We start from the raw sequence: 18,298 nt of genomic DNA, 5'->3' as shown, positions 1-18,298 counted from the left end.
TCTTGCTTCCTTCCTGTTCTCTAAATCCAGGTTTGACTCAAGGGTAGGGGCAGGATTTTTCTCTTTGTGGCCAGAAAAGTGCTCTACTCTTGGGCTTTATTATATCCACATCCCTTCCACACACTGAGGTTCTCTGAATGCCAGAGCACTCCGTGTGTGTGTGTGTGTGTGTGTGTGTGTTGGTGCCTGTATGTGTGTGCGTAATAGTGCGTCACAGCTATCTCTGCCAGAGATTGCAGTGCAACCCTCCCCCACATTCTCTCCCTCCCTCTTTTCTATCTCCGTGCCTCCCCCTCCAACTATCTGTATCTCTCCCTCCATCCCGCTTTCTACCACTTGAGAACAGGAGAGTCATGAAGAGAGAGTGAGTGAAAATCAGAAACAAAGAAAGAGGTTTTTACAACAGGAGGACAGATATCTTAAGGACAGGAACGAGGGAGAGAAACATGAGGGAGGCAGAGTGAAAGAGATGTGGCTGCACGTCCTATCTCTTATGCAGTGTCGATTGTGTTCCTCATGGAGGTGTCTTCATATCACAAACCGTCACCCACGGATCCAATTATCATAAACTTGAATGCATCTGTCGTCGGCAGTGATAAAAGATGATATCTACTCAAAAACAGCCCATAAATGTCACATTGAAGCATTGTGATTGTCATATCTTGCATATATATTGCCATTTGGATTAAAACTTTGCAGAGGATTCAAAATAATGGACTGTATGTGCCTCTATTTGTGTGTGTGTGTGTGTGTGTGTGTGTGTGTGTGTGTGTGTGTGTGTGTGTGTGTGTGTGTGTGTGTGTGTGTGTGTGTGTGTGTGTGTGTGTGTGTGTGTGTGTGTGTGCGCGCACGCAGCAGCTGTTCAGGGTTACATACGTCACTATTACATAGACACTATTGCGTAATTTCCCTATCACACTGAGCACAGATCAAAATAATCCCCTTTGAGTACCTAAACACTGACGTGTGTGCATGTGCATATACACACCTGCGACACGCACACACATGCCCATGCACCACGTAGGCAAAGTGGATAGAAGGATACAGTAAAGCAACTGATAACTGTGTCTTTGTTGTGTCTTGATAATGTCAGGCATTTGACCTTAGCCTTGACAAGTGTGCAGTACTTCTAGGAAGCCCAGATTACATTATGTCGGCTGCAGCCACTTTGTCTGCCAGCCTCTGACCGCTTTACCTTTCTGTTCGTCTCCTTCTGTTTCCCACTGTCTTCTTTATTCCGGTGTCCATGCAGCACATATAGTTCATGTGCACCTTTTGCTTTTGATCACTGACATGTAAGCTTTGTTCAACCTCCTCCTGAAACCAGTTTTACGGAGGCTAACAGCTCTCAAATGCGCAGCAGCCGCAGCAGTAGTGACTGTCGGTCAGTGCTCAGGTCTGTGCCTCAATAGTGTGCACACAATTCAATATTTCACACAATTGCATTTGTGCACATTTTAGAAGCCATTCACTGTCTCACTAACTCGCTCTGTCTTGGCCTAAATTGGAGTTTTAATTAAGATGTAATTGCAGCTCACTTCACTGTCTCTGTCAGTTACTAGTCCAGACTAGTTCAAGCTTTTCAACTGCTCCCTCCCACTTTTCACTCCTCATTTCCTGCTCCATTTTTCTCTGACACCTTGCTGTCTCATACACACCCTCTCTCTCGCTGTATTTTCCCCGCTTTCTTTCTCTCACTCACACACACACACACGTACATACATTTACAGACATGACCTACGGATAAAGTCCAGAGAATTGGCACCACCACAATCTCTCTCAACATATTCGGTGTCTTCTACGTGTATGACACCACTTTTTCAGATAATCCGGAGACTCTCACTTGGACATTTGCGTTCACACAGGCACCTCCTCTGGAGAAAGTGCGGGGAATCAGGGGAGTTCAGTGCTTGTCTGAAAGCAACTAGACAAACCCAGGGTCAATGTACGTGGTATGAATAAAAAGCTCAATTTGATCAACAGTTTCTCAAGAATTATCTCTATCCGATACTACAATTTTAGAAAGTTCTCTTTTTTACCATTAGGTTCTGAAATAAATAGATATTTAAATCACTATGAATGTTTCTGGGTGTTGCCACATCACAGTTCTGTGTAATGACGGTAAATAACACGTTCATGCTGAGACTGCTCCACGCCTTCCGAGAAATGATGTGTGATAGAAGAGGCCTGTGACCACATAAAAAAAACAAAGAAAATTGTTTTCCAAACTTAAATTATATTAGCTTTTTTGGTTTGCCACATTTGTGAAGGAAGGCTCAAAATGTCTCCACATGGTTTTATGTATGTATGGCTGGGATACTGTTACGTTCCCCAGTCCATCCATATATTCAGTACACAATTATGGTATCTTGAATACCTGTAGACATGTAGGCAAAAATATGTTAAATATATATTGTATCATTGTGGCGTATTATTTTGAATCAGATGAGTTACCCAATGGGAAAGTTACTAAGAACATGGAAACCCCTTCAAGAACATTGCAAAACAGTTTCTGGGATTTACTTTGAGTGTCACCTTAAACAGTGACCAGTTTTGCTGTGATTCAGCAGAGGGTGGGATCTAAGAGCCACCTTGGTATTTAGATGGAAACCATCAGAACCTGTTTTCAAACAAGATACTGAAACTGGATATGGAGGCTGATTGTCAACCCCAAATCTTTGAAATCTGTTGTTGTAATCACATGCAAAAGGAGATAGGTTATATTCCCATGAGAAAAAAGTTGCACATTATGTTTGCATGGACAATAATATTCCAACTATTGACCTTGTTCTGAATAAGACATTACTCCATTCAAGATGTTTACACGAGTTGCTAATAGAATATTCCATTCATATTCCCGTTTACATGTTACAGACAGTTTCTCTGGAGGAGGTGTACGTGTGAACGCAAATGTCTGGGTGAGAGGCTCTGGAGTTTCTGTGAACTTTCTTCGCCTGGCCCCCTAGTATTAAGTCTGCAGAAAGTCCATATAATCTGATGTTAGAACACAGCAGGAGTTCCCCACTGGTGTGCGTGCGTGCGTGTGCGCGCACTTCTAACACACGACAGATGCAAATATGAGAAAAACAAATGGAATATAAATATCTCAGGATGAAAAAGCAGTGCCAAACAGGCAGAAGACAACAGCGAAGATGTTAAGAGAGTTTGTGGTGATAAGAACCCACGCCTTTTTCGATGTGACGTCCCAAAGAAAGGCTGCACCATCCCTCACCTGAATCCTGCGGAGAATTTATGAAAGCATCTGAGCGGAGAACCCCCATGAGTTGTGTGAAAGGCAAACTGCGTAGAAAGTCCGGACCCAAATCTCCGGAGATCTTGCGCAGGACATGTCTGAAAACGGCTTCTGACTATGACTCATGTCGTCATTACGTCCACTAACTCATACATCAAAAATTCCTGCCTGCAGTTGAAAACCTTATTACCCACTTGAACTCAGGTTAAGCTTCATCAAGCAGTTGGTAACTGCCTTGTGTCAATATTGCAAAATGCTGAGAAAACTCAAATATTTTTTTAGAATGCAATTAAGATGTAGTCATGTCCACATAATGCGACTAAGTTCGAGATACTCCACATATTTGATAATTCCTTATTCCGGTCAATGTAATCTGAGAATGCTGTGGACAGGGCAATGTCCTATTCAGACTAATGTTTTAATCAGGTTAAAATTATATATATATACATGTTTACTGTGTGTTATTTGACTGTAAACAGCTCAAACGGCGCTGTCCTCACCTGGTTCAATGATAACGGGGTAAACGCTCCAGAGTTCAAGTAAACATTTTTTTGCTGCACAGATGCCCTAAAATTGCTCTCATCAACCAGGAGTGCACGGGGAAATTCCGAGCTCCGGCTCACAGCTGAACACAGCTGATAGGGAAACACCAAAGCAAACCTCCAGAAACTTGGTGATCAAAGATGAAAAGGCGATGTCTAAGGCAGCGAGAATTTCTCAAAGAGCTTTTGTTCTTCGAATTGAAAACACAGCGGTCACACAGTGAAAAGGGAAGCAATAAAATAGCTCTACACTCTTCTGTTTGCGAACAAACTGATAACTTAGATTTTGTGGTCGTACAAGTGGTAAGTCTGAATGTGGAGCGCTGAGCTGCAGAGCAGAGGGGAATGCTGTGCAATAAACAGTGCAGCTGCAGGGCTGTTGTGGAGATTTGATTTAGCCTGCTGTGGGAGGTTGTCCTGTAGCTGTCACTACTCAGAAATGTTCATCCCATGCATCCCCCCCCCTCCTCCTCCTCCTCCTCCTCCTCCTCCTCAGTCCACAAGCGTGCATGTGTATGTGAACGTGTGTGGCCTATTTTTGTTTGTATGTTTATCTTGTCTTTCTGTATGTGTGTCCTTACTGTCAGTCAGTGATGGAAAACGTCCTGGGTCTTCTTCCTCATTTGGAACCAGAGGAAATATGACTCAATTGGACGCCATTAGTCCTAATAAGCTGGGGCCAGCTGCACAGAAAACATCAACACACTCACGCACGCACACACACACACACACACAAATATGCTAACACACATACAGAAAGCATGGATACAGACATACTGTTGGTTTATTTTGTAGGGAAGCGCAATATAAGCAAATGTACAATATTTTTTCCTCTCTCACTTCCTGTTTAACTGTTTTCTCAGTTTCTGTTTACTGCATTTTTTGGAAAAGGGTGTATCAAATCCTCTGTCTTTATTTTAAGTTAAACTGTAAAGTTCTTGTCCTGCCTGGAATTGAATGTGCAGTTATGTTTAGTTTTTAGGAAGAGAATAAAAAAAACATTCTGATTTTAGAAACTAGTGAGCTAAGCTAAGCTTGCACCCTGGTGCATAGCGGTGGACAGAGACACGAAAAGGCATTTGTTTCTTACTCTGGTGGATAAGAGCAATAAAGGTACAATTTCCCCCAAAAAACAACCTGCCCCTTAATACATGCTAATGTAGTAGTGCTATTTAGTAGATCCCAATGTTATTACTATGTCTGAGACATTGTACTTTCTCAGTTTTATTCCAACTTTTAAATGCCTAGATTGTGAGAACTGCACAGTACTTCCAAAAAAGTAAAGCACGACAGAAATATCTGAAATTATTTTCAGAAAGACTGTTATATTGTGTTTATTTGTGTAACATTTCTCCATCTGCCCCCACCCCTTTGTCTCTTTCTCCCTCTCCTGTCCTCCTCTTAGAGAGGGACTACACAAGTCTATGTGAGAAGCAGCCCATTGGGCGGCTGTTATTCCGTCAGTACTGTGACACCAGGCCGGAGCTGAAACGCTGCATTGAGTTTATGGATGCTGTGGTAAGAGTCTATTACCAACATTACTCCATTCTTTCACACATCCTCTTTTTCTTGTCTGTCCCCGCGTTCTCTCTTTCATGGGACTGGCGTGATTCGGCCCCCGCAGAGCAAGAAGTGGGAGAGGAAAGTCAGTCTTGGTCTTTTGCCTGCTCTTGTTGGCAAGCATGAGGTGTTGGTGGGGTGGGCGTGCGGGGTGATTACCGCCTTAGACAGGCTGTCAGAGAGCAGACCCCTCCCCTTCCTCCATGCACTCCTCCATGAGGTCAAGCCCACGTCAGAGGCAGGTCCCCTGGGTGAGCAGGCAAACACAGGCCCGAGCTTGTGTCTAGGCCCCTGGAGGTATGCGAGAAAGGAAAACAGGGGGGAATCATGCTTATTTAATAAGAACCTACATTACTCATTTTCAAGGTAGGCAGACAGGCACATACATATGTGCACTGCGAATCACACGTACTTGCACTGGCTGACAAAAACTCAAGAAATGAAACAAAGATTTTAGCGCTCAACATGCTGTTAGTCCCCCTGATAACTTCATACCCTAGCTGTGATGTGTAGTGGCACGACTTGGTCCCATTCCCGTCCGCCGAGCTTGTTTTCAAACAAAACATATGGTTCGAGGCAGTGAAACTCCAGTCCATCTCCCTGCCGACAGCCATATTTGACCAAAAACACAATCTGTGCTGGTGCGATGGGGTGAGATCTGTAGCATCATCCTGGTAGGTGACAGATGTAACGGGCTATGTGTGAAGATGAACACAGTTGGTAGTTTGCTGCTTTAAATAAGATGATATTTGGTCATCAGTGACATCTCTATTTGCCTGTGGTCCCACGCTCAGTCTTATTTTAATTGCTTTCTCTGTCTTTCTTCTTATTAACCAACCCCCCACCCTTCCTTCTGGCTCTTCCTCCTTTTCTCAACCATCTTCTCTCGCTTTCTGGGTCTTGTCTCTCTCTGACCTTATTTGGAAAGATATTAAAAATGGCTGAATGAGCATGGCGTCCTGCGCTGTTGTGGTGGCTCACACTTCTTTTCTTCTCTGACAGGCCATGTATCAGCTCGCTCCTGATGAGAAGAGGAGGGACTGTGGAGTGAATCTTTTAGACACATACTTCAACAATGGGGTGAGACACACGCACATGCTAACAGAGCCGGCTGATATGGACACAAGAAATTATTTTGATATTGGTCAAAGATTAAAAACTTTTTTAATGTACTCAGTAAAATCTTAATTTAAAAACAATTGTTTTATTGTTTGATATTAATTACAATTGAAATACTGACCACATTTGCCAGTGATGTGTCACGTATGATTTACTGTGGACATTATCAACTTTATCCAAAGGTGTGTGATGTCAGCCTAGTACCCCTATCTGCAAAGGGCTGTTTTGTTTTTGGTGTGGGTAAATGAACATAATTGGCAAAGACTCAATCTGTACTTCAGTTGATGATAGAGGAAACATCTTGTCCATTACTGCAAAGAGGAAATATGCTGGCCTAATTCGTTTGGTCTAGTTTTTTTTTATTTTATGTATAAATGTGTCGCATACATATACCACACACTATTGTTGTGTTAACTATAACCACACAGAGATCTCTGCCATCTCTACCAGACAGACTATATAGGTTCATAAATAGATTAGGGTAGAGTGGACATATACCGTTTTGATCAGTTTTATTATTACACCAACATCTCACTTCTGTTTCTATCCGTCTCTGTCTCTTTTACCCCCAAGTCGGCAGCCCATCTGCCAGACGTACCCCAGGATGTAGTTGCTGGGTGTCGGGAGAGGCTGGAGCAGAGTCCGTGTAAGGAGCTCTTCAATGACTGCACAAAGTAAGTCTGCATCTCCCACACGCATGTGGCATTGCTCTGTGACCACACTCTCCTACAAAATTAACTGACCTGCATCTCTAGGTTTGTGATCAACGGTTGAATACTCCCAACGCTCATACCGTTAATGTGAGAGATGCTTGTTATTTGGAAGTGAATCGTGTTTTTGTTTTTCTTTACAATTTAGCCTGTCAAAGTGCAGGGGCACCAACAAATCTCATTCCTGCAAAAGTCACGTGTGTTTGTACATTCTGTGGACTAATGCACCCTGTCACTAGTGATGATGAGGCAGCTGGCACTGGGTGTGCAGCATTACACACACACACACACACACACACACACACACACACACACACACACACACACACACACACACACACACAGGGATATGCAAAAACACACGCACGGTGGATGTGAATGAAAAAGGGCAGTGGGCAGGGAGAGCATCCGGATGGCTGGCATGAAAACAACAGCCACCTCAGTGTTCCCTGCACACACACAAACGCACACACACGCTTGCAGGTGTTTCTGCTTCCTGTTCTCAGAGCCAGGAGAAGCAAACAGGCTGCGGATTATTACCCCCAAATGTACTTCTCATTGCACACACACACACAGACACAAAATAAATATCATGATAAGTTGTCACATTTAGCTTGGTTATATATTATATATCTATTTTATATGTGTCAGTGCATTATATTTTCTACCACAGTCCCGTCCCTGGGTTGACTCTCGTCTGACGTGCTGTTATTGATGAATTACAGTAAGAGCAGTTAATGATCCTGAATGCTTGAGCTGCACCATGTGCTGATTGGTTGGCTGGAGCTGTTGTCGGAAGTCATCGATTGTTATATTTATTCTCAGATTAATTAAAAGGGAATTCAGACTGTTAATGTAGAATTATGATGTGAGGAAACTGTGGTTGGTAAGAGAAGTTCATGATGAAGAGTCAAAGGAGCATCTTTCTTTTCTTTTGTATGAGCATATTTATTTGTGAAGGATACCTGAGATATCTTCAGGAATAATATAATTTAAAAATATGTCTGTGTTCTGATTTGATTGAAGTATCATTTTGAGAGGGAGTACAGGTTTCGATGTGTATTGTGGCTGATGCCTCACGCACAGTTTGAGAACATCTTGTACACAGCAAACTACTATACGACATTTTACCTTACTGCATCTTATTAGTTTCATTAACTTTTTTGGGAAGTTAAAAAACATTTGTATGTAATAAGACAAGAAATATAGATAACATCATAACAGAGGATGTACATCACAGTACAATCCAGCCCTCATCAGATCAATCGGGTAAAAAAAACAACATGTTTCCTTAGTCTTGGCAGAAGCTGTATTTCTGCGAAGTCTCAACTTTTAGCCACACAGGCAGATGGATTTGGACTGAAAATGCTGCGACCGGCCTCTGAGTCACTTGAGCTTCCCCTGGGAATACTGGAATCTTCTAGATGAAACTCAGGAGAAGTGGGAACCGATGGGAAAACACTCACTTATGTTCTCAGCCTGTAGTCGTGTTTTGGCAAAACACACGCGAAGAGCTGTTCCCGAGCTGTTGGATTTATAAAATCAATAACCCACATGCTCCAGAAAACTTGCTTAGCCGTTTGTGGCGGCTGTGCAGGCAGAGTTGCTGTTGCCAAAACTTTTTGAAGCTGTGATTAATTTGTTTCCAATGCGTGTTTAATTTTGTCTGGACTGGGTGATTATTTTTTTTGGTTTTTGTTAAGATTATCTGTAGTTTATTCACCTTTCCAAATTTTTTTTTGTTTGTTGGTAAGATTTGCTTGAAGTTTGGGAGAGACCGATCAGCAAGCGCTGGATGAAGGGATATGACGGCAGAAAACTCAGCATGACGGGCTGAGTTGGAAAACTCAGAGGGAAAAGAAAGGAGAGCAAAAAAGGGGAAATTGGGAAAAGTGAGGAGAAATGGAAAGAGAGTGTTAAGGAGAGCAGGGGAAAACAGCAGAGTGAACAAACAAAGAACAACACAGGCACATGTTTGTTACTGAAGCTTCGCCGCAGCTCAGATGTTTTTGAATGAGATTCATGTTCAACTTCTGTCATCACTCCTTCCAGTATCATCATTATTTGTATTCCACTGTGGTATTTAGATTTTCTTCAATTTCTTGTTCTTTTCCTAAATTCCGATACGTAATTCGGGACCAGGGCTTACTCAGAGGGAAAGCCTGTAGGAAAGCATGGTGCTACACGTGGAAACGTGATTTCTGGCAGAGCCAAACATCCACTAGAGGAGATGTGTTAGCTCACTCATGGATTTTCTTCTGCTGCAGTGGAACATATGGTTATGTCATAATAAGAGTAGAGCATGGCCGTTCAGTCCATGTGTTATCGTGATATTTTAACAAAGGTCCCACTGCTAATTTTCTACCCTTCTCTCTTCCTCTCCACACTCCCTTTGTGTAACAAAAGCCATATTGTGGCCTTGTTTATTTCTACTCCCAGTGGTGTCTGTCTGAGACCCGACTCCAAGCCAGGCACTGCTAGGCTCCTGCCTTTCTGGCGCCCCTTTCTTTAAGTGTCCAGGACCAGTTTTGCCTCATAAGACTCTGCAAGGTTCATTGACCTAAGAGAATGTGGATGAAATTCTGGGCTTAAAAAGAAAAATCAATGGTTTAATGATGAGAGTTGACAAAGAATTTAATACATAGAAAAACATATGCTGTGCTCAAGATTTTCATTAAAAATGATACAAGATTTTAGTGTAGACTAAGTCTCTGAGCTGAGGAGCAGCAGAGGTTAAAGTATTTAAAACCTTTAGATATATGAGGAAACTCAAGATCTCTTCAGGATAGATGATGATAGATGCTTGGCTAGTGTGCCCAGCAACTCGCTCCTATGATGACATAATTCAGTTTTCTTTAACACTGCAGAGGGTGCTCCCCTTGTGGAAACTCTCAACTCTCGAGCCCTTTTGCCAAGAACAGCCACCCCAGCGCTGCTGGTAACCACAGGCAGCTTTCCTCATTCTCCTTAGTGATGAAGTAATATGGTCAAGGAAAATCTCCAGGCCAAATATGAGCATCTCTTCAGCGTTTGGGTGGTAGAGGAGGGAACCGAAGTTTGTAACTTTGGTTTTTAGTCATGTGTCCTAGGCTGGCAGAACCGTTTGTGATTGCACTGGTCAGCAGTAGAGAAAGCTGCACTGGCATATTTTTTGTGTTTGTTTTGTAACCACCATGTTTTGGATCATAATAAAGTATTTTGCCTCATTACGTCTGTTAGATATCCAATGTATTTTGCTTAATCACTTGCTTCTATTGTGAAAATACTCATGTTAATTAAAGAACCTTCATACCACAGTCTTGTTGTCCACAATAGAGCACCAATTACAATTTTTAAAACAAAAAACTTTATGTAAATGTATCTCCTGCAGCAACTAATACAGAAATGTATTTCTTAAGAGCACAAATGCAGATGTACAAAACAGGTAAACTTCTCTGACATGCCTGTTTCTGGGTAATTAATTGATACAAGTACTCTCCTCTGACCATAGGCTCCGTCTTTACTGCCACATAAAGCAGGACTCATTTAATCCTGAATTTGGCTGTGAGAGGTGGAATGCAGTTATTTCAGTCATGATGCTACTGGTAATAATACGCAAATATGTCTCATACTTTGGATTAACTACAACTCAGCACTGAAAGCTTGAATTAGTGACTTGTTTTTTTTGTCCTAATTCAATATGTTCAGCTCCTAATATAGTAAGTTCTTGTCCTAATGTAATATTGGTCAGTAAACATCTCGCTCCAATGGACAGTTAATCACTCAAATGTGAAGATCTTCTTTGAATATTGGACATAACAGAACAGATGTTCAACCAATTGCATTTCCCACACTAAGACACGTTATGTAAAAGCTTAAACGTGTCCTGATCAGTTTTCTTGTTAATAAACACATTTTCTGTTCACATTCAGGCTACATCCGCAATTTTGAAATACGTGGCTCTGTTTAAAGGGCCCATATTGTGTAAAATAAATGTTCTGGGCTTTTACTATCCGTAATGACTTGAAGGGGTCAGTAGGGACCTTCAAAGTATGAAAACAGTCACTCCGCCGACTTTTTCACTCAGTCCATTCTAAGAAATATGTTTTGTTTCGTACTTCCTCCCCCGTATGATGTCATTCGGGATCGCACTCGTCTCTCAGCCCCACCCAACCGTTACCAGTCCAGCTGCCGAATCAACCACCCCGGCTCCCCACCACCACCCCTCCACACCAAACTCAACACTAAGCAGACATGTTGCTGAGCTAGCAGCTTGTTAGCTACCACAGGCTAACCACAACAAACTACACCGAAGAAACACTGCAGTGCGGAGGGATGCAATGAAGAGAATGTGTCTGTGCACATTCCTCCTAAGAATGTTACTGTTCGAGACCAGGGGTTACGCTTTATATCTTCTGACGTGCCGTATCGCTGTGCTCAGTACGGAGTAACGTCTACGTTACTCCGTACTGAAACTCCATTGTGAAACTCGGGACGTTGCTCCTACAATGGCCGACTTTCCTGCTAAAACTTGAACAAACATGAGGACGGTGTAACTTAACGTTCAGCAACATCCTGTTGTAACCGACTGTAAATATGTGGCTGGTCTTCTATAGCTGCAAACATACCAACGGGACTTTCATCTGTGTTTACCAGAGAGATCGTCCACGCGCCAGAATGAGACCGGTGATAGGCCTGGTCGCGTGTCACTCAAAGTGCAGTCAGCCAATCAGAGCAGGGGCTCAGGAGGCAGGCAAAAACAGCCTGCAGCTCCAGAGAGAGGCAGAAGAGAGGACATGGAAATACACATTGCAGCAGTTTTTTTTTACTATAAACCACTGATATATCATCTTAGGGGTACCAGTACCTCAAACTAAATCCCAGAAAGGTGTAAAATATGGGTCCTTTAAGTTTGAAAACTGGGGTTGCACGTTGTAGGTGAAAGAAAATAAATACCTCATCTAACTTTTCATCATGGTTTTTTTTTCTCCTTCACAGTATTTTCTGCAACTAAGCAACCAAATGTGTTTACACAGACAGGCACATGCCCATGTTATATACATTTTGTTAGTCAAGATGGGGATTATTTCTGATGCAGAGCTTAAATGCTTGTGTGGACGGAGATGATACTTTATTAAAAACAAAACTTATCATATTATCAATTTAGTCTTCGTGTTTCTCACCAAAACACAGAACAAAGTCAAGAACAAGTGTTACAAATTTGCCCAATGCATTTATTTCCCATAAAACATTTACAAAAAATATGTAAATCAGGCATGTTTCAATCCATCTTTTCTTATTTGCAAGGTGTTGTTTCTATGTCCATGTTTGTGTGTAACTGTGGATGTCTGGCCTCTCTAGCAGCTTGAATATTTTAGTGTGTCAATATCAACAACACTGACAGCAAGGACAGTAGAGATATAAGTCGCCATAGACACCACAACTGTCTTTCTGACCTGAATTGTTTCTTCTGACAATCCATAGAACTGTAGATGTAGATATAAGTTACCTATTGATTCAGCTCGTGTCTGTTTGGTATGACGGTGTTAAGGAAACAGGGTGTTTATAGTCAAACAACATCTGTGGTCAAGTCAATGTAGTTAAGATGGGCACTAATACGAGAGGCCGGAGGGGTCAAGTCAAAGAGTCATGTTCTAACAACTATCAGTGGAGTGATGGTTGACTTCTGGCCAGGAGACGTTGAAGCTGTGACCTTTCATGACCTTTCCTCTCCTCATAGAACTTAAGTGGTGTTTCGTGTCATCGTGTGTCTGGGCAGGAATTTCCCAAAATCAAGGTTTTTTGGTTGCTAACGTCAGTGTACATGACATAATCAGACAAAGCCAGACAGACTCACACCCACATTTACGTTTCCACTAAGGCGTTCCACAGAACCTCCTGCTCAGTAGAAAACGGTTTCCCCCAAGTCCCCTGTTTCCTGTTGGAGTTGAGTGGAATGTTTCTGTTCAAAGGCATTTTTTCATTTTTCACGGTGGCGTATCCACACTGAGTTTTTTCTGTCTTTCCACTGAGAGCGGCTTTGAACCATAACACCACCAGCAATGCCTAAACACACGCACACACACAACGTACAGCTATATATACAAATATGCATACATGTTAGTCAGGAAGCAGTCAGATGAAGATGATGTGTTTTATAATCATTGCAAAGGTTAAAAGGCATTTTTTTAGGAAATGCAAGCGAACTCTGTGTGGAAGATTGGGCATGAAATCTAACATGAGCTTGTTTTATTTTCTTCTTCTTCTTTGCTTGTTGACATGTACATTGCAATGTCCTTATTAAAGCATTCTTTAAATAATCACCACCCCCCTCTCTCCCTCCCTTCCTGCAGAATAGTTCGCGATTATCTGAGTGGAGTTCCATTTTCCTTATACCATGAGTCCATGTACTTCTCTCGCTTCCTGCAGTGGAAATGGTTGGAGAGGTGGGTAGTTGGTGCAAACATACAAACTATGACAAAATGACGCTTATGATCTTGTTCAAGTTCGTATTTGTATTCCATGTTTGTGTTTACTAAGGGCAAGACTTTATCTCGTTTAACCCAATCAGACCTAGGGTACAGAGCAGAATTGCATTTTAAAACCCAAGCGTTGTTTGAAAACACCCACCTCAAAGCTGAGGGTTTTCTAAAGAGCTGACCGAATTGCCAATGTTTAATAAAACTTGTATTTTCTCAGCCTCTAACGCAGAAAGAGACAAAAGAAAACATTTGATGGCTTAAACATTTGGCTTTCATTGGAAATCATTTTTTACAATGTTTCCTTAAACTTAGTGAACAAAAAGAATCAAGCTAGCAAACTCGCCGAGTTTAATTAATAATTATTAAATATATTTAAAAATAATCTGTACATATGCTAGACTTACTGTATACAAGATAAATTGCATATTGATAAAATGCTTTCAACAAACAAAAATAATAGGCATTATATCTATACAGTATATATTTATGCCCAACTCACAAAGGTGGTGCCGCCAATCAGTGTTTCTGTGTGACTTGTAAATAATTGATAATGGTTTGCATAATGGCTGGGTGGAAAAAACAGTCATCAGGGCAGATAAATAATATATTAGAGCATTACTCTGTCTGCAACAGCACAAGGTCTGAAAGAATGACATCACTTATCAGATTTTTTTTATGTCCCCCTATTTTGTCTCTCTCTATCTTTATTTATCTACAGGCAACCAGTAACCAAAAATACCTTCAGACATTACAGAGTACTAGGAAAAGGTGGATTTGGCGAGGTGAGTGTCACTATGATCAGGAATAAATGTTGGAATGCTGTTGCTGTTACAGTTTACCCTGGTGTTGTGCTTGTCAAAGTTTTTCTGACGGATACTGAACCAACATTATGTTCCTTTTACACATTAAGTCTGAAAATGAGATGTTGATGTTAATGATTTAAATTTCTATGAGTAACCTTTAACACTTTTAAATGCAGCGCTGTTTATGTCTCCGCTGCAGTAATCGGTGGTGTGACATATTAACTTCCATTAGTTACACTTTAAGAGGGTGTTTTGCATGTGTGATAATGATTCCCTGTTGCTTGTTTTCCAGGTTTGTGCCTGCCAAGTACGTGCCACCGGTAAGATGTACGCCTGTAAAAAGCTGGAAAAGAAACGTGTGAAGAAAAGAAAAGGTGAAGCAATGGCACTAAACGAAAAACGCATTTTAGAAAAAGTTAACAGTAGTTTTGTAGTAAGTACTACCTTTTTCTTATTCAACCTTTTCATCAGAAATGTACCTGTTTTCTGTGTCTTTGTGTGAGTGTTTGTGCGTGCACCCTGTCGCTGTCTGTGAGAGTGTTGTTTGTTATAACTCCAGGATCCTGCAAATGAAATTGAACGGCGTGTTTGCAAAGGCTGTTAATCTGCTTTTAAAGACAGTTGCTGCAACCTCTCAACTGTTTGTTTAATGACGTCCACGGCAGGTGGGAAGCCTGTGAATGACGGTGACTTAAAGTTTCACGTGTTGCAGTGGGGAGAGATGTGACAAAACTACAAAAGGAAGGACATAATTATGTTAATTAACAGTTGCAGGTGCAGCAAGGCTTTTTTCGCAATATCTGACTAGTTCTTCCGACCAGCATAGAACCCAAATGTTACGTTATGTTTTCGTAGCAAACCTGCCATTTTGCACACGCCATGTTTGATTTTGTTTGGAGTTTTCTGTAAATCCTGAATCATATGTCAATTTGTTCATACATTGATTGAAACCTGTTTGCGACCTTACTTTTCTCCTGATGGTGTTAAAAAGTGAAACATAAGCTGCTTTCAGACATGCACCAAACTCTGGATAATCTCCTCAAATTATCCAGAGGGGCTGTATCTGAGAACGCAAATGTCTGAGTGAGCAGCTCTGTACATTTTTTGAAGTTTCTCTTGCCAGTCCCCTAGTAAAAACTCTGGAGAATGTCCGTATGAGCCCATGTGAGAACACAGCAGGAGATCCTCTGGAGAATTTACAATGAGTGAGTGGGCAAGTTGATGACATTTCTAACACGTGACAGATGCAAAAATGAATAAAACAAAATGAATACAAATATCTAAATGAAAAGCGATCCCATACATGTAGAAGACATCCAACTGAGATTTGACGAGAGATTTTGGTGATGAGGGCCGACACTGGTGTCGATGAGCTGTAAACAAAAATATGTGATCTCTGCAGGAGAATTCATACATAATCTCCTGCCTTGCCTGCTGCACCCCCCCCCCTCACCTCAACGCTCCAGAGATTGCTTTGTTGTCTGAGCGGAGAATCTCCTGTTGGGTTAATCATGTGTGAAAGGCAAACTCCGGACAAATTGCGAACCCAATTGTGTGGATACTTTCTGGAGTTCATGTCTGAAAACAGCTTTACTGGTTGATCTCACACACACACACACACACACACACACACACACACACACACACACACACACACACACACACACACACACACACACACACACACTCACACTTAATATTTGTCTGATTTTAACTGTTTACTAAATCCTGAATTCACTAATGGATGGATTCCTCAAAAAACAACTTATTGGTACAGAGTCACCTTAAAACTGAAAAACGCCCCTTTGTAAAGATATTTCAAAATACGAATATCAGATACCCGTTACTAATTGAATGTAGTTTATTTGAGGCCAGAAAAAAACAGGTCTGTAATCGTTGAAAACTGCATGTCACAGAAGTAACCTGGGCATGGTATATTAGGAGCTGTTTCCATGAACAAATTACCAAAGAATTTCATAATAGAATTGCTACTTCCCTCATTAGGGAAACACTATTTAATCTGGTTTCCCTGGTCATCCAACCACATTAAATAACTGGCACAAATGTCATTAGCATAGTTGACCACAGAATGCAGATGAAGGTAAAAAAGTTCAAAGCTTTTCCAAGCAGAGCAGCTAAATGTAGGAGAAGTAAGTACAGTGTGTACACATGATGTGCACCAACCCAAAGAAAGAAAATCATTACCCTGCCACTGTACCCCCATGCCTCAAGCTCTTAATGGTGGCATTGCTCTTGGCTGATTTTCCTATGGAAGATTTCTATAAATTGAGCCATAATCATGAGTAAGCAGTGGTTTTTGGCCACTGCTGTAATGCCAAGCTTGAACGCTTTTTAGGGAGTCACCTAGCTTTTAATTTCTTCCATGCTGCACCAAAGCCCTCCACTGAAGGGCTGGAGTGTACAGCTAACAGTCCGTTAACCTGTAAGATGATACTGTGGGAACAGATTATAGGAACAGTTCATGACCCTGAAGGTTTAATTTGTCAACTATTACATGTTGAGCATTAATTGGTATTCTATCGAAAAATTCTACTACAAATGAGAAACAAGAGCTGCCATTTGTCAGTGTTGCGTCTCCTGAATGGATCTAGGGGTTCCAGGAGACAAAAACACAACAATCAAGGAAGTTTGAGGGAATCAGAGTAGAAGAGAAAACATTTTACTGGGTTTACACATTTAACAATTTAAATTTCCATGTCTATGAATCATCGGAACTACTATTTCCTCTTACTGTGTGTGATGGTATACATGTTCCTGATGTATCTATATTCCTTTGTCCTCTTCTTGTCACTTGTTGTGTATAAATATGCAAATGCTTGAAGTTTCATCCTCCTTTAAAGGCAGATGTTAACACCAGGACTCAGACGCATTTGGAAAAGTAGTGCTGTGTGCTTCTCTTTCCATTTTGTCCAACTGTACGCACAAGAAACGTCTCAGGTGCTCAGGCAGGAAAAGAAAACTTAGCTTTGGCTCAACGTCCTAGTTCCCCCCAGAAAAATTATTGTTCCAAAGACAAGAAAATTGCAGCAAGTGCTCATTTAACATTTTTGGAACATGTCAAGGAGAAAGTAGAGGGATCATTTTTGGTCTGTGGGTGTGAGTGTGTGTACTTTTAATATTTGTACATACTGTAGAACATGGTGTAACTACAGAACTGTGCTATTGATCTGTAGTACAGTAACCTAGACTGTAACAGAGCCCCCCCCAGTCTCTCTGTGTGTTCTCTATGTGAAGCTAACGGTTGTGTTTGGGTTCTACTACGTGTTGGATTAGTCTGTTTCAAATGCCGCATGAGCTATGCTGCGTGTCCTTGTTTTGAGTGAGTCATGGCAGAGACATGTATGGGCATGCACACACACACATAGAACCATTTGCCAATCCCAGGTGACAAGATCTGCTAGTCTGAGGTTCTGTAACAAGCCCACTCCAGTGTGTGTGTTTGAATGTATGTGTGTGTGTGTTCGTTCTCTGTGCTGCAGGCAGAACTGATGACTCTTCATGTGCCTCTCTACCTACGAGAGCAGCTCTGTTGCCTAGCAACACTGACCAAACAGCAGTAGCAAGGAGAAGAGTCAAGTGCTCTCTCAAACCCCTCATTTCTCTCTCTCGCTATTCTTCTTTACCTTTTTTTTTTGATCAGTGCATACGATTAGTCAATACATACTGTTTGGTTTAAGATATAACCCATCCACATATTTTTCATGTGGGTATGACACGTATGTGTGTGAGACACAGAGCAGGGTCACCTGGATTTTATTGTAAAACAGTTGCCAGTTTGGTCAAATTTATTTAACAATTTAAACGCATCTTACATTGAAAAAAACAGTCT

The 18,298-nt window shown here is 41.5% G+C and overlaps 1 protein-coding gene across 4 annotated transcripts in view; it reads left to right on the top strand.

Annotated features, from left to right (window-relative positions):
- grk4 (G protein-coupled receptor kinase 4) overlaps positions 1–18,298 on the top strand; it is a 46,789-nt gene that overhangs the window by 15,902 nt on the left and 12,589 nt on the right. For all 4 annotated transcript variants that reach the window (XM_034587623.1, XM_034587595.1, XM_034587614.1 and 1 more), the window contains 6 exons: positions 5,201–5,313; positions 6,358–6,435; positions 7,048–7,148; positions 13,517–13,609; positions 14,364–14,427; positions 14,741–14,881. In XM_034587623.1, coding sequence (XP_034443514.1) covers positions 5,201–5,313; positions 6,358–6,435; positions 7,048–7,148; positions 13,517–13,609; positions 14,364–14,427; positions 14,741–14,881 — 590 coding nt within the window. The remainder of the gene's footprint in view (positions 1–5,200; positions 5,314–6,357; positions 6,436–7,047; positions 7,149–13,516; positions 13,610–14,363; positions 14,428–14,740; positions 14,882–18,298) is intronic.

Source organism: Hippoglossus hippoglossus, chromosome 1, assembly GCF_009819705.1.
Source record: "Hippoglossus hippoglossus isolate fHipHip1 chromosome 1, fHipHip1.pri, whole genome shotgun sequence".
In the NCBI taxonomy this organism is placed as follows: Eukaryota; Metazoa; Chordata; class Actinopteri; order Pleuronectiformes; family Pleuronectidae; genus Hippoglossus; species Hippoglossus hippoglossus.
This window is presented reverse-complemented; position numbering and strand designations above follow the sequence as displayed.